We start from the raw sequence: 26,179 nt of genomic DNA, 5'->3' as shown, positions 1-26,179 counted from the left end.
GTGAAGTGAAATATCGTAGCCTCATTAGTGGAACAGTCTGTCCCATTGAATAAACTAAGATGAATTATTTATTATTAAGTTAAATTTAATTCCTTTGAAGTCCATAGAGTAAATCAACCATATGCAATTTTATTATAGTGTTTATTGTTTTATTGGTAATTGAATTACTTGAATGGGATATAAGTCAATTAGTTGAAAAATAGAGACACAGTGAAACCAAGAAGTATTTAAATTAAGAAATGTTGGAACATGTGAAAAGTGAGTGTGGAAGTGGACAAAACTCAGGACCAGTTCTGGCTTGCTGAAGAGACAAGTGTGGTACCCTGGCCATTACAAGGAAGATGAACTCCTATTTGCAGCAGTTTCTCGACACTTCCTCATTCAGTATTTCTTACTCGAAGAGCACAATGAGAGGAGGCTATGAACTCTGTCTTCAGCTGCTGAGCAACCTGTAAGAGGCTTGGAGAGCCAGCATCGAGAGCCATCCCCATCACCTCTGCTCCTTGAACACCTGGTTCTGATTCTCTTTGAAGATGCCAGGCCCCAAAGGAGGTTGCATGACGTAGGCTAAGGGTCGAACTCACCACGACGGGACAAAAACACTCCAAACACACAGTGTTTCCTTCATTGCCAACTGAAACAAATTCTGAATTCCATTTTCATGGCACATCACACCAGGATCACATATAATCCTAGAGTATCTTTATTTGTTCTATAATTTAATAGTACACCTATAAAATAATTACATTATACTTATAGCTTTTCTTCATTTATAAACAGACACAAAGAATTAAATACCATTTGAGCCATTATAAGGTAAACTTTGTACATAGAAGAACCCCCAGAAGGAGCTTCCCACTGCAGCATATCATATCGCTTCCACTGCTACATCCACATTTGGGTTCAAAGAGAGTGTGCTCATGGGTGTGTTCTGCGAGTTCGTAGCTTAATCCTTCCTCTATCTGCCTGGGTTATGTGTTAATAAAACGGGCTTGGCATTGCAGTCAGCCAGAGCCTCCCATCCACTCCCACCCTACTCTGCTCCATTAGCCTCCATTACAGTCCTGTGGACCTCCTTCTCCTTCCTTCACAGCTTTTCTGCCGTGTGTTCTGCACTGAGTCTGACTTGAGGTTTTCCATTTAATGCAAAAATAAATTCTGAACGTGGACACGCTCTCCACGCTTTCTTTCCATCCCAAGGTTCCAGCCTTCAAGGATTTCTGTGGAGTTCTGCCTCCTGATTTAGGGCTGCATATACCCATTTCTAAAACCAATACCCCCTTTTACAACAGCACATTCTGCTCAGGTCTCGTGGAGATACAGAATAGACAGCAAGGAGACCCATGGGGCAGGGGCAGGAAATGGATTCAGGGACGTGCCACACGCCTTGCTCTCCAGGTGAACACCCCTGGACAACGTCTAATGTCAGGAAGCCTCAGTTCCCCGAGCAGTTTGTAGAAGGTCTCACGAACCTGGAAATGGGCCTTTCTGAGTGCCCTTGGCAGCAGCACCTGAGACTCAGTGCTCAGAAGTCACTCCTGAAAGGTTTTCAAAGTGTGCTGATTCCCACCAATGGTATCTCATTCACATTTATCAGACTGTGTGAACATGACTCACAGGGAGGCCTCTGTGGGGCAACTTAGTGAAGGGATTCAAAGTAAGTGTAATTTTGCCAGAAAATAAATGATGTCAGCTTTCTTATACCAAGAGACCACAACGTGAAAACCTCAATGATTCATTATAAAAATGAAAGGTAAGCTGATGTTCGATCATCCTTTTAAAAAAAAGAAGTCCATTCTTTGAAAAGGAAGCTTCTGTAGGATAGCTTAACTAGATTTCTAGTCTCTATGTCTTATCTTTTACTTCCTCCTGCCCCACAAAGTGACCTGACTCCTTATATATTTAAATATTTCTCTCTTTTACCAGGAAATATTTCTTGTTTAGTGTCATGGCAGTAAAATAGTATACCTTCTCACACCACATACGCATATTAAACATCGCAGGGCTTTTCGGTTCCCTGTGAACGACTTCCCAGTGAGTCCCAGCCTATACGCGCGTCCATCTCCACCCCCTTCCTGCACTGTGCTGCGACGCCTTAGTACCTTCAGGGAAACAGTCTTCCTTGTAAAATCACCTGCCGTCTCCCTGCCCAATCTAAGAACAGGTGCCTGACGGTGACTCTGACCAGGCGTTACTGCTGAGTGAAACCCCTCAGGAGTCTTACTCAGAATGGTGCTGCAAAGCCAGAGCCCAAACTCGTGAAACGATACATGGATAGGTCTATAGTGCTTCTTAACAGTTCTTTACAATACAGGTCAATTACAAAACCAGCGTTAATATGGAGACCTTTGTGTGTAATAATATTCTAACTGCAGCGATAAGAGCATGCACACCAGAGTTCATCTGAGTCCACAGATGGGGGGGGTGAGGAAGAGGGGGTGGTGGCTGGGGGTGGGGAGAGTGTGGCCTGCTGTGAGCAAGGTCCCCAGGGAAGCCCATTTCGTGATCCCAGTGGCTCAAGTCGTCTTCTCGGGTGTGGGGTTTGTTAGGAGACCCTCCCTGCGTACCGGCTGTCCGAGCCCCGCATCACAGCGGCGCGAGGGCAGCCCTCCCTTCCCCAGGGAACCCTGCAGCTGAAGCGCCCGGGCTCCGCGGGAGAGGCGAGGGCCGCATCCTTCACCTCCCGGGAAAGGGGAGCTGGAGTGTAGGGTGAGGCCGGGGAAAGACTCGCTTTTCCACACGGTGGAAACATCAATGCCCCATCGGCAGCGCAGCCCCGCAAAAGTCCTCTCCGACCTCCGGCTGGCAGGTGGCGGGTTTCCAGCCGCGGCCCTCGGGCCGGAATCGCAGCCGGCGTGGGACGCGCGCGAGGGGCCCGCGGTCGGCCGGGAACGCCTCGGCGACGCTTCGCCGGTGGCGCGCGTGTGGCAAGGGCGCCGTCCGCCCCAGGAAGCGTGCTGGCTGCGGGGCTGGCCACGGGGCAGCGCGTGCGTGGGCTCAGAGGACGGGGACGAAGGCGGCGGCGGCCCGGGGACCGGCGCGCAGGGCGAGCGGCGTCGCGCCGCAGGTGCTCACTGCTTGTCCGAGTCGCTCAGGTTCACCGACATGCACCGACACTGCTTCACCTTCTGGATCTTTTTGAGTCGGAAGGGAGGGTCCAGGCCAGGGCACTCGAGCTCCACGAGGACGGAGGTGACGCGCTGGGGCTTGCAGAAGGCGCACGACTGGAAGGACTCCTCCTCCTTGCGGACGTGGCGCGGGATGTAGAAGGAGTTGCACTGGCCGTAGCAGAAGCGGTTGAGGATGGTGCGGCTGCGGCAGCCCTCCTCGCTCACCGTCTGCCGCAGCGGCTGCGTCTTGCACCAGTCACTCTTGAGGTACTTGCGCTCGGTGACCACCAGCGCCTCCTGGCTGGACGCCAGCACCTCCTTGATCTGCTGCTGCCATCTCTCCGAGTGGTTGCTGCTGCCGTCCTTGTAGGGCGAGGGGATGGCGCCCGCAGGCCTGTTCTTGCGGGCCTCCGCCACCTTCACCAGCGCGGCCACCAGGCACAGGGACAGGGACAGCTTCCAGAACATCCTGCAACGAGAGAGAAGAGTTAGAGGGCTTGGCTGGGGCGCGCGCGGGCGCGCTGACCTGGGCTCAGGAGGAGGAGCTGCGGGCAGGTGGGGCAGCTGCAGGGGCGAGCGCTTCTGCAGGGATGCTCTCCGAAATACCTCCCCGAAGGCGAGGCGGGGAGCCACAGGGTGAGTATAAAAGAACACAGTTAGAACACAGACCCATGTCGAACAGCTACAGAACTACAAAGCAAGGGTTGCCACGCCGGTTTTCCGCAGTGCCGACAATAGTTAATACATTTTACTGCATTTTCATTTAGTACGGGAGCAGTACTGTCCTACGCACATTACGTGTATACCTCGTTGGATCCTGAAAACAGGTTTAAGTTGGAGGTTATTATACCTACATTACAGTGAAGGAAACTGAGGCACACAGACGCTAGCAATTTGCCCAAGGTCGCACAACCGCTGCGAAATGTCCAGGAGCCAGGCATCTGCCTCCGGAGCCAGCAAAAGTAACCACTAGACACGGACCTGATCAGGAATATTAGCAGAAAGTAAAGGAAAGCTGGGCATGTTCACGAGTTTCTTAAAAATGAGTATTAAATTTAGGAATGGACACAGATCAGGAAAAGTCATATTTACACTTCTGGTAATTGTTCGGAATAAAAAAATTACATTTAACATCTGCACAACGATATTCAAGGTAACCCAAGTGAGTAATGAATTAGAGTCTCGTAGTGGAAACCACTTCCCAGTCGTGAATTAAGAAATTTCCAAGGCTGTGTTAAAATGGCCTTAGACGATGCAGTCGTAACCCACACGAATAGATGATTCTTCTGTACATTAGGGCCCGTGACCCAAGTGTGCAGGGATGGGCACTAGAGAGAAACTGACTTTGAATCATGTCTTGTAGGAAGGAAGCCAATCTGACTGAAAGATGGACTTCTTTGAAGTTTAATTCCCAGTTTTCATTGCTATATTTCCGTCAGTGCCCTCGAGGGACTGCAATACCCCTCAGCAGACAGGATCCTTGTCTCCTGATGATGGATCTTCACTTATCCTTGTCATCCTCGCCATCATACTCACGTTTATTCGTTGCCTCCCTGGGTATTCTACCACCTGTAGAACTGCATGAGACTCCCATCCCTTTAACACATACACACCAAACTGGCACGTAGACATTGAGTACATAGTTCTGTAATGCATACTACAAATTCAGTAGGAAATATATTAACCCCCCTGAACTATTATCGATGTCTTACATACATTTCTGCTAATAATAAAAGTTAATATTTATTGGTGTTCAAACCCCATCCCTCTTACAGTTTCCTTTCATGTGTAAACATATCCAAATTCTGTGAAATAAGTATTATTATTTCTCCCATTTTATGGATTAGGAAACCGAGGCATGGAAAGGCTTCATAACTTACCAAGATCAGATGGCCAGAATGTGAAATATTTGAATCCTGGCTCCAGGTGAGTATAGCTATCTTGTTTCTAAAAATATTTGTGTTAAGAGGACACCTGGGTGGCTCAGTCATTAAGCGTCTGCCTTCCGCTCAGGTCATGATCCCGGAGTCCTGGGATCGAGCCCCGCATCAGGCTCCCTGCTCATTGGAGAGTCTGCTTCTCCCTCTGCCTCTGCCTCTGCTCATGATCTCTCTCTCTCTCACTCACTCATGCTCTCTCAAACAAATAATTAAAATCTTTAAAAAAATTGTGTTAAAATATCTATGTTAAAATCTTTCTATATGTCATTATTGTTAGTCTAAGTGTAAACCACAAGAGGCTTTTACAAACCACATAACAGAGAATTCCTTCATTTAGCAAGTTTTGTTGAGTATTTATTCTGGAGCAAACTGTGATAAGCCTTGTGAATTCCAGTCCTTCCCTCAGAGACTAAGAGAAAGTTCTTCCCGTGTCAGATGAGCCCTGACAAGATCTGCTCTCCCTGTTCTCATCTCATGGACCTCCTCATCGACCCTCTCCTACTTGCTCTGCTCCCAGCAACACTGACCACCTTTCTGTTTTCAGAATGCACGTGGCATTTTCTGCTCTAGGGCCTTATGTCTCTGTCCTTCCCCCAGACAGCGACATGGCGCTCTGCACAGCCTTCAAGTCTTTGCTCAGTTATCACCACCTCAGTGAGGCCTTCACAGGTAACTTCATCAACACCCTGCCATTCCCTGTGTCCTTCACCCCTGCTTTGTTTTTCTCCCTGGCACTTGGCATCTTATAAGATAGTACCGAATGATCTTACCGATTTCGGTGTTGTCCGACTTCCCCAACCGGAATGTGAGGTCCAAGAAAAAGGACCACCTGCTTACCTATATTGTATGTCCTGCACTCAAACCAGTGCCTGGCACATAGTAGGTACTCAATAAATGTGTGTTGAAGGAAATATGAATACCGTGCATTTCGGGATGCCGACGATGGTGCTACAGTTTGGAGGCACGATGGCGTAGGTCTGCACAGCCAAGAACATCGGAATCACTGGGATGCTTTAGAATGTAGATTCCTTAACTCCACCCCCAAAACATTCTGAATCAGTGGAGCGGCCGTGGAGTTTGAGATCTGTATTTTAAAGAACTGCTTTGGGTGATTTCTATGGGCCAGTGCCCAGGGGACAGTGGGGACACAGGAAAAGAGCATCAGCTCCTCCTGGACAGGCAGCAGGACAGCCCCGGGAAGTAACAGCTAACGAGTGTCTTAAACTCCAGATAGGATCCTTCCAGGCAGTGACGCTGCCAGGAGTGCTGAGTTAGGTTAATGTAATGACAAGAGGCAAAGAGAAGTAAAAACATTGAGAACAGAGAGGGGAGAAAAGGGAAAGATTTTCTTTTTTTGTAAAAGCATTTTTGTGCAATACAGTTACTGAAATTTTGAGGCCGAAATTTTAAAGAACTTTCCTCATGCCTCCTTCATTCCACACATGAACTGTCCTGTGAAAACGGCCACGCTTCCAGCAGATTCATGGCAAGCACTGAGTATTGGACTCGTTCAACTTACGCAGCTTATTATATTTGCAGAATGATTTGTGATCTCAACAGTCTCTTAAAAAGAAAGCATGTCGGTTCCATTTTAATAATTTCCAAAATCATTAACATTCTGAATAAACACAACCAAAAGTGTGTAAGGCCCAGCCAGGAAAGACTGACAGCGTCAGCCGGGTCTTCCGCCCCCGGTTCCAGGAAGAGCTTCACATGCGTCTTCGAGAGGCTCACAAATGGCGTGCTTTCACTCGACAGGTCCTAGCTGTTGTCAGGGACAGCAGAACTAAAACATGTTCCGATCAATTTGGGGCAAAAACTCTTCGATTCTCAGTATTAGATGGGATGATTAACAACATGCATTCTTTGAACGCTTTGGAATATTCTCACAACATCTGGCAATCACCCTTGGAAGTTATGCTTCACGAGAACCTAAGAAGGAGAGCAAACCTCCCGTTTTCAAGACCAGGACGAGAGGCTGATGACATTGCTAGGTGATGGGGGCCAACCCAGGCTCTTCTCCTTCCTTCCCTCCATCTCGTGTCTTTACTCCTTCACACATAGCAACAGGAACATTGGCAAGGATCTGGAATCTCAATGTCAGGGCAGGTGAGGAGGCAAGAAGTATTTGCTGCGGTGACTGTTAGGCTTTTCAGTTCAAGGGCATTAAAGGAACCGAACCAGCTCTTGCTCGCGGCACATTTTCCCCTAGCCCTCAAGTGCGTGAGGTCGTCAGGGGAGAGAATGTGCATGCGTCTTTCTTCAGTTCGCTAACTGTCTCACACACGCTCACTTCACACGCATGTCAGTGGCCCCACCAGGACCTGGATTTAGCAGTCAGAGTTCTGCTTTGCCTTGAATTACCTCACTACTCACAGAAACGGTTCGCATACAATTAACCTCTCAGGAATGTTGCCATCATGGCTGGTATCACAGCACGAACGTTCTTCATTTCACCCTCACATCTTGTGTTCGGCTTGTCTCAGAAGAAACTCGTAAATAAATCCTTTCAGTTTTCTTAACCATCCTTGTGGCCTGACAATGTTGTACATTTGCAAGGGGTGCCGGGACCGTAAATGCTGATACCCTGAGCGGTCTGGGTTGTTCAAAGTGGGTTGTGTAGAGAGAGGGGAAGCAAAAGCACTTTCCTCTTCAGTAATGCCCGGGGCCCTGGCCCTTCTTGGTCTCAGAACAAGGGCCGCACAGGCCAGGACAGCATCTAGGCCGCTAAAGAATAGCTGGCCCCTCCTATCAGTCTTTTCTAGAAGCGTCGAGCGGTTCCGCGAGAGGAACTTGGCTATAATGCTTCCTCATTTCTAGGAAAGGCTGTGGCAGCGCTGACCTCCGTGCCGAAAGGTGTACATGATCAAAGGCCAAGGGTTCGGCGAGGCTGGTCGGCTCACTCCCAGAGTGATCGTGTTGGTTTTAGAGGTCCGGTCAAGGCAGGGCAGGGCTGTGCCTGACTGCTGGATGGGATGAGGCTCAGGCATTTTCTGACATCCTTGGCAGGTTGAAGGGAAGCACCCAAGGTTGCATCTGGGCGGGCACATCTGCGATAAGCTTGCTCCCACGGCCCAAGCGAAGACAGAATCCAAATCAAACAGCAAACTCCAAATATAAACCCCCAACAGGGTTAGAATTCGACAATTATTTTGATGAGTTTTACTACTAGAACCTCAGCAGCCAAAGGTCCTTCACCCGTGACACCGAGTCTTGGCTGGGAGGCTGTGGCTGAGCTCTCCAGCTACAGGTGGACGTGCCTCGGCTCGGGGATCACCCTCTCCGCCTACAATCACTTGTCTACCGAAGCCATTGACTTCCAGCAGCTCTGATCTGCAACACGCGACTGCCCGCGGGCCGATCCCCACTTGCACTCTGTTTCGGTAAATAAGGTGACAGTGAGCACAGCCCTTCCGGTTTAGCTGCCTTTTCTTTATGGCTGCGTTTGTGTTACAAAGACAGAGTGAGTAGTGGGAACAGAGACACAGCCCACGAAGTCAAAAACATTTACTATCCGGCCTTTCGCAGAAAAAGTCTGCCAAATCCTATTCCTAACGTCCTCTCCCACTCGGTCATTGCTTCCCTTTCCCTCTGTGCTCTTTCGCTAGAGAAGTAGCTTTGAATTTTAGAATTTCTGTCTATGAAACATTTCAAACATAGAGCAAGCTAGAACATACAATAAACCCTATCAGCCCTCCACCAAGATTAAAACAATATTAATATCTCCTATCTTTCTCTCGCAATCTCTTTCAATTTTGAAAGCAATAAAACAAGATAGATAAAGCCGAAGTTTTGTTCTCGCAGCCTTCTGCTGTCACTGAGACGACCAGCGTCCTGAGGTTGCCTGTGTCATCCCTGCTAGTGCTTGCCCGTGTTTCCTGTGTGCGAAATACACGGTCATGCTAGCGTGCGTGCGTTCGACCTCACGTGTAGATAGCCCTACGCTCTTCTTGAGCAGCTTCTGCATTCCACAGCAGGTGCTTGAGATTTTTAGGGTCTATTCATCTCCACTGCTGAATCTGAAAGCGTAGTGTATACATTCCCCTTCCTGGGGGCGGTGAAGTCTCCGCGTTGTCACTGTTACCAGCAGCGCTATCCTCAACAGTCGTGTGTGTGTATTTACACCCACGTGTTAGAGGTTTACTCGCGGAGACACCGAGCAGTGGAAATGCTGCCTCGCACGGTATGTGCCACTCGAGCTCGACGAAGTCTTGCTAAGTTACTTTCCAAATGCTTGTGCCAGTGCCCCTGCCCCGAGTGATGCTGAGCCCTTGCTGCCACACACACCTGCTAACACTCGCTGTTACCAGGTGCATGACGTTTTGCCCATCCGAAGAATTTGAAATGGCATCATATTATGATTATTTTAGTTTGCACCCTTCTGATTACAAGGGAGTTGGTCACCAGGCTCAAATACTGTAGTCATACACTGAACTTATTATAAGTAAAAGAGAGAGATTAAAACATTAGGAAAGGAAAAATAAGAAGTAGTGACTATAAATCTTCTGAACTGTCATGAGAAGAATAGGAAGTGGCTTGCAATTTCAAAGCAGAACGATCAGGGCATCCCACATGACTCAGAAGTTTGAAATCCGAATGGACTCATTTACTTTCCCAAGTGACACCGCCTGAGTGGGACACTGAGTATCATTTTGTTCCAGGAGAAGTTTCATTTCGCCTGGAAAAATTATATTATGTTTTTAAAAAAAGTTTTCAACCAAAGAAGAAACGATACTATCATTACTTACTTTGACTTCTGGATAGCAAGTGTATCATTTAAGAATTGGTAATCAGAGTTCTTAATCTTTGAAACAATAGCTGGGATAAACTCAGTCTGGGAAATGTAACACTGAGGCAAGATGGCAGCAAAGCATTAAATTAAATAAGAAAATGGATGGGAACGCTCTCAACATGGTAAGTTTATACACACAGGGTTGCTTTTCTCAAGAGAAGAGCCACTTGGGAATGAGAGTGAGAACATGGCTTCTGGGCCTGGAGCTGCCCATCTCGTGACCCTGTGTGACTCAGTCCTAAGCTTCCCTGGGTCCCCCTCTGTAAAACGGTGTTAATGGTACTTGCCACCCCCATTCCACATTGCTGTTACGAGGAATGCGGTGCTGAGATATAGTCCAAGCGCTCTCTGAGCGAAAAGAACCATGAGTTTTATTTGAAAGGAAGGAAGAAATTATGAGCAATCCATTAAGGATTTTATAGCCAGTGACATTGTTCTCTGCAGCCATTAGGCAGAACTATTATTATTATTATTATTATTATTATTATTATTATTTGCAGATGAAGATTTTAGGCTGTGCTCAAGGGACCAGCTGCACTCAGTGATTCTGCACTCTTCAGCCTCGTTCCTCAAGTCTTCCCAAGGCAGCCTTGTGTGTTCAGGGTGATCGTCTAAAACAAAAAGCTTCCACTTCTCTGACAGCAGCGTATAGGTCTTCCGTCCGTGTATTCATGAAAATCAGAGGCGCCTGTCTAAAATGCATGATCGCAGTCGAAAGCATCCCGCCCATGAGCCCCAGCCACACTCTCCACTTCAAGCTACTTGTGTGACAGTGGGTAGCGATGGGACGTTGCATGCAGGAAAGCCTGACCAAACTGTGTACCCCCTTTTCACTTCCTCTGGAATTCACCACAACAGTATTTTTATTCTTTTTCTTTAGTCTTTAGGTGTCTTTGGTCACTTTTACTGGTTTTTCTTTCTCTGGCTTCCTGGTTAGTGTTCCCCAAGAATTGTTCCATAACCCTGTTTTCTCCTTCCTCACATTCCTACTAAGAATTTCATCCGAGCCAAGACTTTAGCCACCAGTTGCTTTCTGCTCGTGACTCCCAGACTCTATACCCAAGTGCCTACCAAACATTCCCTGGATGCCCTATAGACACCCCAAATTTTATATGTTCCAAATCTCATCTGTTTTTTCACTCAGCTCCTCTTCTGAAAGTTACTATCTCAGTGAAGAGCACGACATTTATCCTTTCCCCGGGGCCGGAGAGCTGAGAGTTAGGGAGGGTCCGAGTTGATTTACTGCTGAGAGCCAATGTCCTCAATCTTGCTAATAGAAGCACAATGTCGTTCAGGTAGCAGAGTCCAGGTTCCTCATGGAGGAACTCCATACCATGGAGTACGGCGGTGATAGGCCCAAGTCAGTGACTAACACGATGTAAGAAACAGCCTCCTGGGAAAGATTTTTACTCCCTGTCACAGCCACCAGGCGGGTACAGCATGTCGAACCATTGCAATATAAAGCACAAAATGGAAAGCCACTGGATTCTTGATTACCTTGGTAAGCCATTGAATTAACCATCCCTAGAACTGCTTCTCCCTGGACTTCAATGTTGTCAGTTAAAAAACTCCTCAGGATCTAAATCGTTTTATTTGGGTATAGAGAATATCCAAACCTATCTTCTCACGTATTAAATCCATTAACGAGACCTTATTGTCTTTCTTGCCTCACTGTCAAACCTCGCCATTATTCCTTTGGTTTGGGCCCCCATCACCTGAATATTACACCAGTCTCTTCACTGGCCTCCCTGCCTCCAGCCTCACACTCACATCCACCTTCCGGGCTCCTATCAGAGAGAACACCCTAACATGCAGATCTGTCTCTGTTAGCCCTTTCGGGTTTCCCTTTTCAGATTTCCCATCATGACAAGTTCAAAGTCTTTGGACAGTGTCTAAGCTTCCGTGACCTTTGTCCCCTCTAGTGTCATCATGTTATCCCTTCACGATATCACGTCATGCTTGAAACACACACAGTTCCGTGTCCTGCCACACTGCAAGGTTGTTTTCCACCTGCAAACACCTGCAGTTATTTCTTTTGCCTGAAATACTGTTCCTTTAACCACTGGTGGGCATTGAAGTTTCATTCCAATTCCACTGCCTTTGTGACACACCCGTGCTTCCCGCCCTCATCATCTCTGCCGTCGTCGCACCTGCTTTCACCACGACCAACGGGCCGCTATGCGGCTGAGGGCCGCGCATTCCCCACTGGCGTGTGTGTTATCGGAAACCGTGACAGTTAATCTTTGTTTCCCTACTGACTTGTGGTCGGTCTACAGAATAGTTTTAAACGCTTATTTATGTATGAATGAATGAAAGATTGAATGATTACATAGGTTTTAGCCACATTGGTATAGAGGAGAATGTTTTTATTTTGAAAAACCATAAAGAAGAACTTGAAACTGGGTTAGCTCTTCAGGAGCAATGATGCTTTTTATGCCAGCTTTTAATCATAATGGTTGAATGCATATCAAGCTATCACAATCAGATATCAACATAACTATTAAAAGTGGAATAATTTTTTTAACAATCTAGTAGACTGTTGCCTCTGATTCAGTAGTAATACTTTTGCAGCTCCTTATCCTCCTTTTATTTCAAACCGTTGTCCACCTCTCTCTGCTCTCTCTGACCCTGACCAGAAGTTCTTTGTCATGTCTCACCTTCCAGCTGGCACAGGTCCAGTCCTGGGGGTTACAGAAAAGCTTTCCGAGGGGTATCGTTCAAGGGTAGTTTTAGATGAAGCAATATTCAAATCCTCAACCCCCATTTGTTCCTTCTCTTCTAAGAGATCTGCCCAAGAAGTTGTCTTTACACTAAAGGTGTCTGTAGTGTCCAGGCAAGTCCTCCCTTCCTGCCTCTATCAGTCTCCCTTCCCCTACTTGGTAAAAGGAAGGGACAGTTCTCATCCACCCTACTTCTACTGGGCTGTCTTGCCTGGGGTATAAGTAAGGTTCCAGGGCACCAAAGGAAAGGACAATTCTAAATATTAGAACTCTCCCTAAAAAGTAAATTTTAATAAATCCTTCTTCATGTCAGTTTTTTTCCCCAGTAATTTGCTTTAAATCAACACTGAAGGAAGATCTAAATGGTCAGGTGATATATCACCAAAAATAATTTTTTGATGATGAATATTATGTGATTATTTACATGCAAGTAAGTCTGAAATGTTTTAAGAAATTGAGACATTGCTTTTAGAAAGCACATTTCTATTACAACCTATTTTTGTGGACACATTTACTTAGTATATATTATATACAAAATACAATCATACACATATACACATGTATAGTGCATGGTAGAAATTCTCTGCTGAATCTTGTTTCCTCCTGGCAATAACTAGCATTTATTCATGAAAATATAAACAACAGTAAATCTCTGTGTATGGGACATCTTTTTAAGAGAGGTAAATAATTAAAATTTACCTTTTTGTATTTAATAATTACTAAATTTATGACTTATTAATGCTATTTTGATCAAATACTATTCTAAACTCTAATGAGCAATCAGCAAGAAACATTAAATATTTAAAGCTTATAGCAACAGGATTAAAATTTGCATATAGGCTTTTGGTCACAGAAAAGAGTGATGAGGTAAAAAAAAAGACTTTCAGGGGCACCTGCGTGGCTCAGTCGGTTAAGCATCCTACTCTTTTTAATGTCTCCAAAGGAATCTAAATACCATAATAGCTAAATACCTAGCCGTATTTTATGCCCACTATTACACATTAAAAAAAATACATGTAGAAACACTTCTTGAAAGGAAATGTTACATTACTTTTTCCTTGAATTCCTATTTCTTTCTAGTTCTCCCCCACAGAATTTATCCTATTATGACAGGTTTTGGGTTTGAAGGCTTTTTTCTTTTTAAAGATTTTATTTATTTCTTTATTTGAGAGAGAGAGCCTGTGAGTGCATGTGGGACGGAGGGGCAGTGGGGGGGGGATAAGGAGAGGGAGAGAATCTCAAAAAATTTACACTGACAAGATTTTCAAAACTTTAATTACGAGTATAAGAAGGGATGGGGAACTGTTTCAGGAACTGTTCTACATATATTTTTTTAAATGTGTAATAATGGGCATAAAATATAGCTATGATATTTAGCTATTATGATAGATTCCTCTGGAGACATTAAAGAGTATTGTAACTGTCTTATTTTAAAATATCAGTGTTGCGACACTCTTTCAGTGATATTCATTACAAATTTGTATGCCAGTTAAAGAGTTTGTGAGGTTATAAAGATTTAGAACTAAAAATGTTTACAGACTAGTACACTAAGTATATTATTATATTACTATTTCTAAACGGGAGAATTGTGTTAACAATACCAGGCGGGCAAGAATACTTCATCCTTGAATTCTCTGGTACATAAAAATTTTGTGTCCCCAAGTAACTGTTATGAAGAAAGATCTCAGACTTTCTTTCTCTCCTATTCATGTACTCATGTCTCCCAAATTCTGCAACCTCTGTTTTCTGACAGTTTTTCAAAACACTCCGTTGGCTAATGGGTCCATAGAGGACTGGAAAGTCCCATATTAAGTAATTTAATTGAAACAAGAAGTCTGGTTCGGTTGGTGTTAAGTCTTATGTACCCTGCCTTTTTCCTGTTAGCTCCTATTGACAACTGATGTGAATTCAGACAAATTAAAGGGTAAATTCAAGGCTCTTGACCAAAGAAAACAAACATAACCAGAGACAACCAGGAGACTTATGCCAATGGACATGGAGTCATGGAAAAAGTAAAAAAAAATTAAAAAATTAAAAAATGTCAACTTATTTAAAATGAATCCTAATACTCGATACCTAAACCCATCTCTATTTATACACCTATAACAGCAATACTTTTACTAATCCTGGAAGCCTTAAGTGGTTTGTTCATTCATTCCACATGCTCTATGAACCTTCCTAGGGGTTGGGATACAAAGATGAATAAGATATCTATATCATGCCAGAAACAAGATAAATCAACAAAAAGTGACATTAACGCTGGAAGTAGGAGACTGGTGAGCTGTTGGAGTAATCCGTGAAAGAAACAATGTAGGGTGTAACTAAGGGACAATGGGAATAGAAGAGAAGGAAATGTGTTGGGTACTTAGGCTCTAACATGTTGAAGTGATTGAATGGACGTATGGATGAGGGAGACTGGGAAACGCGGGTATCTGCCCCAGGCGACAGGAAGCCAGGGACCAGGCTGGCTTTCCCATGGTGGAGAACAGGAGACGAAGAGCTGGCTGGCAGAGGCAGGAAGTCTCCACACCCAGGAAAGCTGTCGGCACAAGATGTGCCTCACAGGGTTGATCTGAAGAGATGTCCTTGTGTGGAGGTAGTAAGATCATTCAGGGGTACAGCCAGAGGAGAAGTGGGCTGTGGGTGGAACTCTGGGGACATAAGCTTTTCTAGGAACTGAGGAAAAGAACCCTACGAAGGAGGCCAAGGGAGAGCAGAGATAGCCAGACCGTAAGAAGTCGGGGGGGGATGGGCACGTGTCTGCCGGACTGAAGGTCCACCAGTCTTGGGCACAGGAGTGTTAGAGACAGAGTGCGGTGAGAGAGATTGCAGAGGGGAGAGAGTGAAGATAATATGTAATGGATTCTGATTCTCATACTTTAAATTTTGGTAAGCAGTAATTATCTAGCCTTCCAAATATTTAACAATTTACTCTGAGTGAAGTCAAAGGACCAGCTGGAAAGGACAGAAAGTACTTTCTGAACCACAAGATCACTAACCCAAGCGATATCAGCCCGAACAGCTGAGCAAAATGAAGCAAGGGCCGGGCTGATGCCTGGGCTTGAAGCTCTGGGTACTCTTTCTGAGATTTCCCTTGATTTTCAAATAATTAATCTTCTCCCCGAAACACCTACGCTACTAGTCCTCTGCAATGGAAAATTCCATCAGAGGAGAGATCAAGGCTATTTTAATCACTACCATATCCCTGGAACTTAGCCCAGGTCCTGGTGTATAGAAAATGACCAATCAATATTTATTGACTAAATGAACAAATATCTAATATTTTAGAAAAATTACAGATGTCATAATTGCTAGTATTCAAATAGCCAGAATACAACAGAGAAAAAGGAAAGGAAAGCCTAAGGGATTAGGAATCAGTCCTTTGCCTTTTACTTGGGAAATAAAGTCACTCCAAGTGTGTCATTCATGCAGCAAATATTTACTGAATGCACATGTGCTCATGATATGTTTGGTGTCCATTCTGCTTTTTATAACTCTCTGTTTAGATCTTTCCTTGGATCAGCCTAATTATAAATAATGTAAATAAAAAGGACCCTTACTGAACTTTTGAAGTAATTCTAGGGAATGTTTCTTGTTAACATCAAATAGAGCCAGTTATACCTTAAGCCAAGCTTATCGAATATTTTCTAGTGTATTGTTTCCAAACACAAGGATCGGCACATTTTTCTACAGAGCAAGTTCTATTAACAATATCTACTATTTCTTTCAATATAGGACTCTTTTTAATAAGTGGTCCTCAAATTTCATTATGAACGAGACACACATGGGAACTTGTTAAAATGCAGATCTCAGGACCCTATACTGTCGGAGTTCTGGTTCCCAAGATTTGGGCTGGAACCTGGAGAGTGGCATTTATAATAAGCATTCCATGTTCTGAAAAACACAGCCTAAATTAGTTGTCTAAAATAAAATTATCTGGGCTCTGGTCCACTGCCCAGGGCAAACTTCATTAATTATATCCTCATTAATAAGGACCAGGGACTAATCCAGTGATACGTAGCAATCAGTGTTAAAGTTAATTGAAATTTAGATGTAACATCTCTTCTTTCTGTGAGCAATTTCCCCATGTTTAGAGTAGAGGACTTCTTTCATGGTTTGTGACAGGAAGATGTGAGGGAGATGATTTGCAAGTAATTGTGATGTATGTTTCCACTTAGGATGCCTTTCTTCTCCAGCCTGTGTGTGCTGTCGCTTCAGCAGCTCTGTGGATCTCGGTGTTGGGAGAGATCCCTGCACGGGGCCCTGGGGAGAGGGTCTGCCCCAGGGACCTGCCCCTGCGACTCAGGTGAGGTGGAGGTTGGCAGTCACATACACGCAGAAGCCTGCCCAGGGACCAGCTTCTCTGTTCTCATGACCGGCCTCCCCTTCTCTCCTTCCACTTCTCCATGAAGTCGGGGGCTCTTAAAGGCAACACATGTGGCGTGGGAGCTTAAAGAGCTAAAGAGAACCCATAGCAGGCATCAGTCGTGGTGAAAGGGGCCACATAAAGAAATCTGTATATTTAATATGAAGAAAATCATAGGTATTTGGTAGAGACATGAGATTTCCTTCTGGGGTAATGAAAATGTTTTGAAACTAGATGGAGCCTGTGTTTGCACAACTTTGTGAATGTACTAAAATGTCATTGAATTGTGCACTTTAAAATAGTTAATTTTATGGTATGTGAGTTTTGTCTTAATTTTAAAAAGCAGCAGAGACATTAACATAAAACTATTTTTTGAACAAAATTCTGTTTATGGTTAAAATCTAAATCAGTAAAAATCAACCATTATTTTCAAAAACAAAAACAAAAAAGTACACGGATCGATTCATAGCACATGAAATGCTTTCCCTCTGAGAACACATGTAATAAAAGTTCTGTGACTGTCCTTCAAGGACGTCGTTGGGTGAGCAGTGGCCATATGTATGACCCAAGTTAACTTGCTTTTCTTTTTAAAAACTTAATCTTTTTGTCTTTAAAATAATAATTCCATTTGGTTGCGATATTCTGTTTGCGATTTGTAGAAAATTTGGAGAATTCAGAAAACATGGAAGAGAAATATAAGTTTCAATGGCTATATAATCTTCTAACACATCTGAGGGTTCAATGCACTTAATTATTCTTCCGTTTAGCTGGTGTCCCAACTTTCAGCTTTACAAGTCACACCGCTATAAACACCTGTGTATGTGAATTTTGGAGTATCACATTAACATAGCTTTCTAGAAATAACATTACTTTATCACAAAGAGACCTCTGGATTCTAAGATTTAATGGGTTTGAATATTTGTTTAGGAAATCCAGTGTCTTTGATCTGGGGACAGATGGGTGAGATTACTGCTATAAGTCCTGCTAAGAATAGGCATGGAAACTGAGTTCAGAACTCCTGACAAGCAAAAGAACCCAGAAGAGATAGGGGCTGAACAGAAGCAGAAGAACGACCTGTGACTGGTAGTCTATCTTCTCAGTTTACTGTGTCAGGGGATTTGAAATACAACAGCAAATTTTGAAGTTCCAGTACAAGGGAATAGTGGCAGACAAACATTAGTTGGGGCAGATTGTCTTTAACTAAATACTAGAGAAGAATTTGCTGGTGAAGAATAAAGGAAATATGGGAGTAGAGCGTCAGTATGAAACATCTATATGTGTGTTTAATAAATATCGGGTAATAAAAGGAGTCTTGACATCAAATGAGACAACACCCTATATTAAAATAAATATAAAATATTAAAAAAATGATTTTCTGGATAGCTCAGTAACAGGTTAGTAGAATAATTATGGAAGTTATGGGTAAAATTTCCTCCTGTTTTCTTCCTATTAGGGCCTTTTTCCTCTTTTCACAATTAATTATGGATAAGTTTTGATTGTAAAGTGTGGTTCCCTGATTAGTACCATCTCTATCACCTGGGAATGTTTTAGAAATCGCTTCTCCCTCCGTCCTCCAGATCTACTGAATCAGAGACTCCAGAGAGGAGATGGGATGTGTGGGGGGTCCAACGCTCTGCATTTTAATAAGCCTTGCTGATGATTCTGGTTTTTTGTACATCGGCTTTCTGTTACAAAACTTACCGGTAGAGGGCTTTAATGATAAGAATTTTTAATAATTGATGCAATTACTTTGCTCCTTGCTAATTGTAGTATATTTCTTACTTCCTTGACATATTGATTTAAAAAGCAGTATAAGCTCTGTATATAAAAACTGTCTTAATCATTCCTTATAAAGTTTTCATCTACAATACTTAGTAAAATACTCACTAAGATATTCATCTAAAATTCATAGTTCATTTGTTGTTTCATTATCCCACTTTTCCTGGAAGTCACATTTTAGTGAGGGTGCACAGTAAGTGTTATAAAACTAAGCTATTTTCAGATAGCAGGAGGTGCTCTGAAGAACAAAAGTCCAAGATGATGGGAGAAAAAATGATTTGGCTGGGGTGTCATTAGATTGCGTGGTTAGTTAGGGAAGGCTTTACTGAGGAGGACAAACGAGCTGAGACCTCAATACCAAGAATGAATGACACTCATCTTTCTGGAAAGAGGTAAAAGCTAACACAGGAATGACCAGAAGTGAGGACAACTTATATGTTCTTGCAAGAGAAAGGCCAGGGAGGCTAGTGATTCGTGAGCTGGGGGACAGTACCAAGACATGGGGGAGAGGCAGGGGGGATCAGATCATATATGGTCTTGTGGACTAAAATGAATGTTTGGGCCTTATTATATGTTCAATGAGAAGCCAGCACAGGGTTTAAAGTAGCAAAGTAGTATATGATCCAATTTCATGTCTTAAAAACCTTTGCACTCTTACTGGTCTGTGAAGAAAGGAGGTGATATGGTGAGAAAGCAAGTGGAAGACCATATAGGAGGCTACTGGAATAATCTAGATAAGAAATAATGGTGGTGGAGAAAAAGAGAAGGAAATAACTCTAAGACATATTTCAAGGATAAAAACAATGTAACATATATTTGGTTAGATTTGAGAGTGAAGTAAATTTTTTGAAATAAGAAAGGTTTAAGACAGAAATCAAGGATTTAGTTTTGGCCAAGTGAAGCGAGATGTCTATTAGATATCCAAGTGGAAAGGATCAGTTAAGTTGTTAATATGAGTCTAAAAGTGACAGTTTGAGGGGAGAGGTGACAGTGGGAGAAAGATGGTGTTTAAAGCCAGGGACACAGACTGGCATATTTAGGTAGACACTAGAGAGGAATGAGTGCCGGGAACAGCTCTGGGGCCCTCCTGCCTTAAAAAGTTATGCAGAGAAGGAGGAACTAGCAAAGAGGATTGAAATGGAGCAGCCGGCGGTGAATAAAGTAAAAGAGGAGACAATGTCTCACAAGCCAAGAGAAGATGTTTCAAGGAGTGGTAGGGTCTTTGGAATGCTGCTGCGATCGAGTAGGTGAAAGTTCAGAAAAAAACTGGCCCATGGATGTGGCAATATGGAGGCCACTGTCAAGTGAACGAGACCCATCCCAGTGGAGAAGCTTTAAAAGGAAGCCACATTCAGTAGGGATGAGGTGAGAATGGGAGATGAGGAAATAGAAACAGCGACCACAGGAACTGCGCTGCACATGCGCACGGTGGAAGGACATGGTGGCTGGAATGGGGAGGGGGCCGACTGTGAGGTTACAGAAAGGTTATGGTTATCTCAGTGTATGTGGCCTGCCGTGGCGCTTTTAGGGTTGTTCTTTACTGAAATGAAACACAGGACTCCAACAAATCCTATAAATCCTCAACATATATCATACTCTTACAAGTCCAGTCAACGGAACTGTAACTTTTTCTCCACTCACAGTTTTATTTATTAAAGGCTTTTTATTAAGTGGGTCTATTCGTCCAATGTCTTTTTGCCTCACTTTCCCTCCCCATAATTTAAAATATTAATTTCTGTTACTTCCCACCCCTTGATGAGGTTAAAAGACATTAGAATAAGATAATATCTCGGAAGTACTTTAAGTCTCTTGGAGGTACTCTGTATCAGTAAGGCTTTTATTATTTTTCCTCATTTACTCATTTCCTTTCTCTCTCTGGGAGGGCACTTTTGAGATTATACGAGGTTGGGATTTATGAGTTAAACAACACAAATACTTAACAACACAAGTACTAGCACTTAAAGAAAAAGGGATAGGGGTCATTGCATAATATTGTAAATTTCGGGACTAACAATTTTGTTTTGTGGGTTTTCTTCCCGAGGCTGTGTTCCAGAGAGGGCAATAAAGGGTAAAACTCATTAGTGCATCATTATCTTTTGTCTGAAGGAAACAATGTGGGGTTTCTGGGCAGCCCACTTGGTGTTTGCATTGGTCCTGGATGTATTTCAAACCAACTATATTGTTTGAACAATTCCCCCTCTTAAACATGAAAAAGACCACCACCAAACCACAGAGTTGATGCTAAATTACTAGGTGATGACTCTTCTGGCTCCTAAAGGTTTCTAGATCTCAGTCACTGAAATCATGGATCTTTCTTCTAATGAGAAAGATCTAAGCCTTTATGGTAGACCTCCCATGCAGTCCCCCCACTCCTGCCCCCAGTGTGCTCCATGGACTTCTGAGAAGTTTGGTTTAGAATCAAGGTCATTGAGTTCTCTCCAAGCCTGACTCTTAATAGCAATTCTTTGGAAACTGTGAAGTATTTCCAGGTCAAATCTGCAAATTTACAATTATCAGCAATTGTATAATCAGTCAATATGTTTGATAATGAAAATCCAATCTGTTTTCTCTTTATCAAAATGAGGCATTAAATGGACAGTGGTGATTTTATTTTTATTCTGTTGTTCACTAAATTTACTTATCTTCCTTAGGGATTTCATTAGACTTTATTTTTATTTCTATATTTTTAAGTGGTGATATGAGAAGAGCATTTATGAAGAAACTGAGAAAATCCATTGGGGGACATCTGGGAAGAAATCCTTTTCATAGGGATTTCCATTAAATACAGTACCATATACTGTGTCTCCAAAAAGATTTATTGTTGACTTGTTTGTTTGATTTATTGAATGATCAATTGATCTGTTTGCTTATTGTTTGATTTGTTTCTTGTAAACATACTCTAGATCTAAGCAAAAGCAAAAAAAAATCAATTGTGTAGCTCCTGGTTTATATTACTTTCCAATATGCAAGAGTTTCAAGGTTTTAATATGGGAGAGGTAGAAAACTATAGAAACGGGAGTGTCATCATACAGTGACTGAGCCTCAAATCTGTGCTTGAATTGTGGGTTTTATTTTTGTTCTTATAATGATTAGTGTCAGTATGATCCAGCGATGCATACGTGAGAAATGACGGTTAACAGCACTGACTGGAGTTGTCCTTGAACCAGACTGCTGGGTTTGCAACCCCACGTCCAACACTTTCCATGGGCAAAAACTGGAGCAAGTTTTGTACTCTCCTTGTACTGTGGTTTCCTGATCTACGACCAGATAAGAAAACTGAAACTCCATCATTATTAAGAGCCAGGCTTCAAATTTACATCTGACAAAAAGTTCCTTGCTTTTCCTATATATATCCCAATTATTCAAAAATTAAAAACCCCCTTACCTTTTTTATAATCTAATAATGTGCCTTTCTAATTACAACACTTAAATATCCAAAGAAAACCATAAAATGATATTTAAAAATGGAAACAATCAATCATGCCATTTTGAAATTCTTAGTAAATTTTGTACAAGGAGCCCCACATTTTTAAATTTTCTCTAGGCGTTCACACTTTGAGGCACAGAATTCACGACTGTCTGCTCCAAGCCTCTCCTGGCCATCCTGTATTTCTGAGGGGATTGAGTATTCTAGCACATTTATCATCTGCTGCTGCCCATTCTTGGGCCCTTGGTTAACAATGGATAGCAACTCTTCTTCAAGATAAGTTCTTTGATTCCTCTTTAATTATGAATTTGTTGAAAAAAAATTTAAGAGTTGGAAATACTGCATTATAGCCAAGAAAATCCATAATGCCGGCAGAAAATAGGAGTCCTGGGGCGCCTGGGTTACGCAGTCGTTAGGCGTCTGCCTTCGGCTCAGGGCGTGATCCTGGCATTCTGGGATCGAGTCCCACATCGGGCTCCTCCGCTGGGAGCCTGCTTCTTCCTCTCCCACTCCCCTGCTGTGTTCCCTCTCTCACAGCCTGTCTCCCTCTGTCACATAAATAAATAAAAGCGTTAATAAAAAAAAAAAAGAAAAAAGAAAATAGGAGTCCTGTGACATAGACCCACAACGGAAACCCTTACCTTTCAAACACCCAAATCCTATTAGCATCACGCAAAGACATTTTAGAGATGCCAGGATAGTGTAGGTGGGAACTTATGAAGCAGCAGATTTTGTTATTTCTGTTCATTGTTATCAGTGTTATTTCTCTTCACTTTCACAGTCTTTTTGGGGTTTTTTTCCCAATATTTTTTGAAGATTTTATTTATTTATTTGAGAGAGAGAAAGCGAGAGAAAGACACCAACCACAGAGGGAGAGGGAGAAGCAGGCTTCCCGCTGAGCAGGGAGCCCGATGCAAGGCTTGACCCCAGGACCCTGAGATCATGACCTGAACCGAAGGCAGATGCTTAACCGACTGAGCTCCCAGGCGCCCAACTTTCACAGTCTTAAGAACAAAATATCATCATTCTTGCAAATCATGCCTGTTAAACTCCTTTCATGTAAAGGAAAGAGTTGGTCTTCACGTATCTAAAGGTATCAGTTTTTCCCAATTAATTCAGGATGTAACTGACCTGCTTGTGCTTTTCAAAGGAATATATATTTTGGAAGGCAAGGGAGTAGTGAGATTCTGGTGCAGAAATGAAAACTGCAGTTCTGAAATGTTATCTAATTCTGCCCTTAGAGGGGCAGGGCTAATGAACTCATGGTAAAAAAATAAAAAATTTCCCTGCTAAATGTACTTGCTTTTTCCCTAAAGGATGGGAAACAATTGTGAACAGAAAATATGTCCTCGTTAGTCTATATTATGTGGAGAGAAATGTGTCCTCACCTTTTTTCACGTTTTAACTGTTAATTCTTCCCATGTCTGAAGGTCAAAGCAGACTATTAAAGCCTAAGAACTGCTGGATTTGCTGTCTAGATGAATTCATAAGAAAAGCTAACTCCATTTGAAAATTATGTTTTGATCAAAGGAGTCTATCTCATTCGGAAACATTCACTTCTCAAAAAGAAACATCCTTCTGTGTACCAACATGTTTCACTCTGACCCTGCCCCCAAATTTGTGCTTTTGGTCAAAAGAGGCTTTTTTAAAAAAAACTTCATGGATGGCTTGTCATTACTGGACACTAATTGGAAAACAAAATCTCTCAAAGTACATATTGTCTTTATGTAAGGACAGCAAGTTTTTATTTCTTGATTAATTTGTTTCTTGAAAGAATGTCAGTGAGTTCTAAAGACCAGTGTTCTTGTGGGTTTTTCAGAGTGCGTTAAATTGCTGTTGTTGTTGATGGTGTTTTGCTTTTTCAAGTTTCCTGCATTTTGGGAAGGAAGAAAGCTGACTGCCAGCTTCAAGGGGTAAGAGTCTTGTAAGAAACCAAATTTTGGTAATGGATTCATTTTAAATACTTATTTAAATATTCAAATATCCATCTTAAATATTATTAATATTATCGATATTTAAATATTATTAATATTCATTTGAATATTATTTAAATAAATATTCATCTAAATAAATATTTGTTTAAATATTAGGCTAACGGTTTGTAACTGCATGAAAGATTCTTGCAATGTACTCTTTTAAAAAGCAGGGTTTTTTTTTTTTTTAAGATTTTATTTATTTATTCGACAGAGATAGAGACAGCCAGCGAGAGAGGGCACACAAGCAGGGGGAGTGGGAGAGGAAGAAGCAGGCTCATAGCAGAGGAGCCTGATGTGGGGCTCGATCCCATAACGCAGGGATCACGCCCTGAGCCGAAGGCAGACGCTTAACCGCTGTGCCACCCAGGCGCCCCAGTTAAAAAGCAGGTATTTTTGGAAATTGAAGGATCAACCCCTAAGTTTTCCAAATGTACATTTCACATATTAGTTTACATGAAAAACAGAGGTTAATGATGTGTATAAGGTCATTTGCTCATACACTCAATGCTCTTAGATAGGGGATATAATCGTAATTGGTATTTTTTTCTCTCCCTGCCCATAATAATAGCTTTTTTGCTAGTGCTGCTGTTTGGACTGATCCTTCTATCATAATTCTCTTCTAGCTTCTTCATTTTTTTCTTTTTCTCTCTTTTCTTTCTTAGTTATCATCTTTATTTTCTCACTTTCTTATTTTTCCTGGTAACAGGATGTAGCTTATATGACCGCCATTTCCAAAAATAAAATTGCTTTATTTTCATTGGTAAACCAATTAATCATACTAAATTTCTATATTTATTTTTAGACTCTAGGTCAAGACAAACTGAAAATTAGCATACATGTATTCACGTAAAACTTATTTTTAAAAAAATCTGAAGCCATATTTGTATCAATAGAGATGAAGTGTTCTTTCTTCCTTTACCTTGTTATTTCTCTTGGTCTCCTAAAGTTAATCCGTAGTGTTTGTCTCATATGTTCTGGGAACAGAAAGACACACTTCTTGTTCTCAATAACATAATCAATATGTGGAAATAAATTTTAAGGCAAAATGAGAAAGACTTAAAAATGCTGTATGAAAAGGTCATCAACAGGTAGTCAGAAGTTGCTCTCTCACTTAGAAAAGCCAGCTCAAACTCACCTACTCCAGAAAACATTTTTTGTGTATATCCCAAGCTCATGGTTCTCCCTCTCTCCTTTTCTGGGGGGTAGGGGGACAGCTTATCAATATTTTCACATTTTCCTTGTGCTCAATGTTTCTAATTTGTTCTTAAAGTCTTTGAGTGTGGGTATCATGTCTTAAGATTGCAATGGGCCCTAGTGGTCTTCTTGTCCATTCTTCAAACCCAGGAACCCAAGCTGCGGAATACACAGCTTGCTCTTGACTCTTATCACAAAACGGCGACTGCTGGGTGAGACCCTGGGACAGAGTGGAATGACACTGCTTGCAGATAGGCTTCAAGGGACAGCTATGAAGCAGATGTTTCATAGAGTGTTTTTTTCCATCTAGATTATAAATTCATTGACAGCAGGAAATTTTTTTCACGTATATTTATCTTTTTAAAGGTTTTCATGGTATAATATTTTGTATTAGTGGACAAAAGAAAAAAAAGTCTTTTTTTTTTTTTGTGGCCCATTTGAACTAACAATCTGGTTCAGCATTCTTTCATACTTTTTGGAAAGCAGAAAAAGTAGATTAAAGTACCCAAATAAACTCCTAATATAATTATAGTTTGGGTAAGCTTTTTTTTTTTTTTTTTGATCCCATTAAATTCTATCTTTGAGTCCCTTACTCTCTTCTGGTTTTTCTGCTCTGAGTTACAAAGGCTTCATATTTTCCTAATCCTGTCTTGTGAGTGATGGTAGCAGCTTATAAATGTCATTAGTATGTTCTTGCTTACGGTTTCTAATTTTTGCATATTTTAAATATGAAACAGGAAAAGACAGTAAGAATCCCAAAGGAAGCCCAAATGGCAGGGTACTAATGACATCTGTCAGGATATTATCTACTTGCAGTGGAGAGCTTTCTTCCGTTCTCTCACACTGTGCGTAAGATGGCCAACTCTTTGTCCCTT

General features: G+C 42.4%; 1 protein-coding gene across 1 annotated transcript in view; it reads right to left on the bottom strand.

Annotated features, from left to right (window-relative positions):
- Nucleotides 1-680: 680 nt before the first annotated feature.
- Nucleotides 681-26,179, bottom strand: part of GREM2 (gremlin 2, DAN family BMP antagonist) — a 104,684-nt gene continuing 79,185 nt past the window's right edge. Inside the window, exon 2 of the mRNA XM_045795809.2 lies at nucleotides 681-3,579. Within this exon, the coding sequence (XP_045651765.2) occupies nucleotides 3,072-3,579 (508 nt within the window). The 3' untranslated portion in view covers nucleotides 681-3,071. The remainder of the gene's footprint in view (nucleotides 3,580-26,179) is intronic.

Source organism: Ursus americanus, chromosome 2 (genome assembly GCF_024610735.1).
Source record: "Ursus americanus isolate L20-20 chromosome 2, mUrsAme1.1.p, whole genome shotgun sequence".
In the NCBI taxonomy this organism is placed as follows: domain Eukaryota; kingdom Metazoa; phylum Chordata; class Mammalia; order Carnivora; family Ursidae; genus Ursus; species Ursus americanus.
Note: the sequence above shows the minus strand (reverse complement) of the source record. Positions and strands in the feature narration are given on the sequence as shown.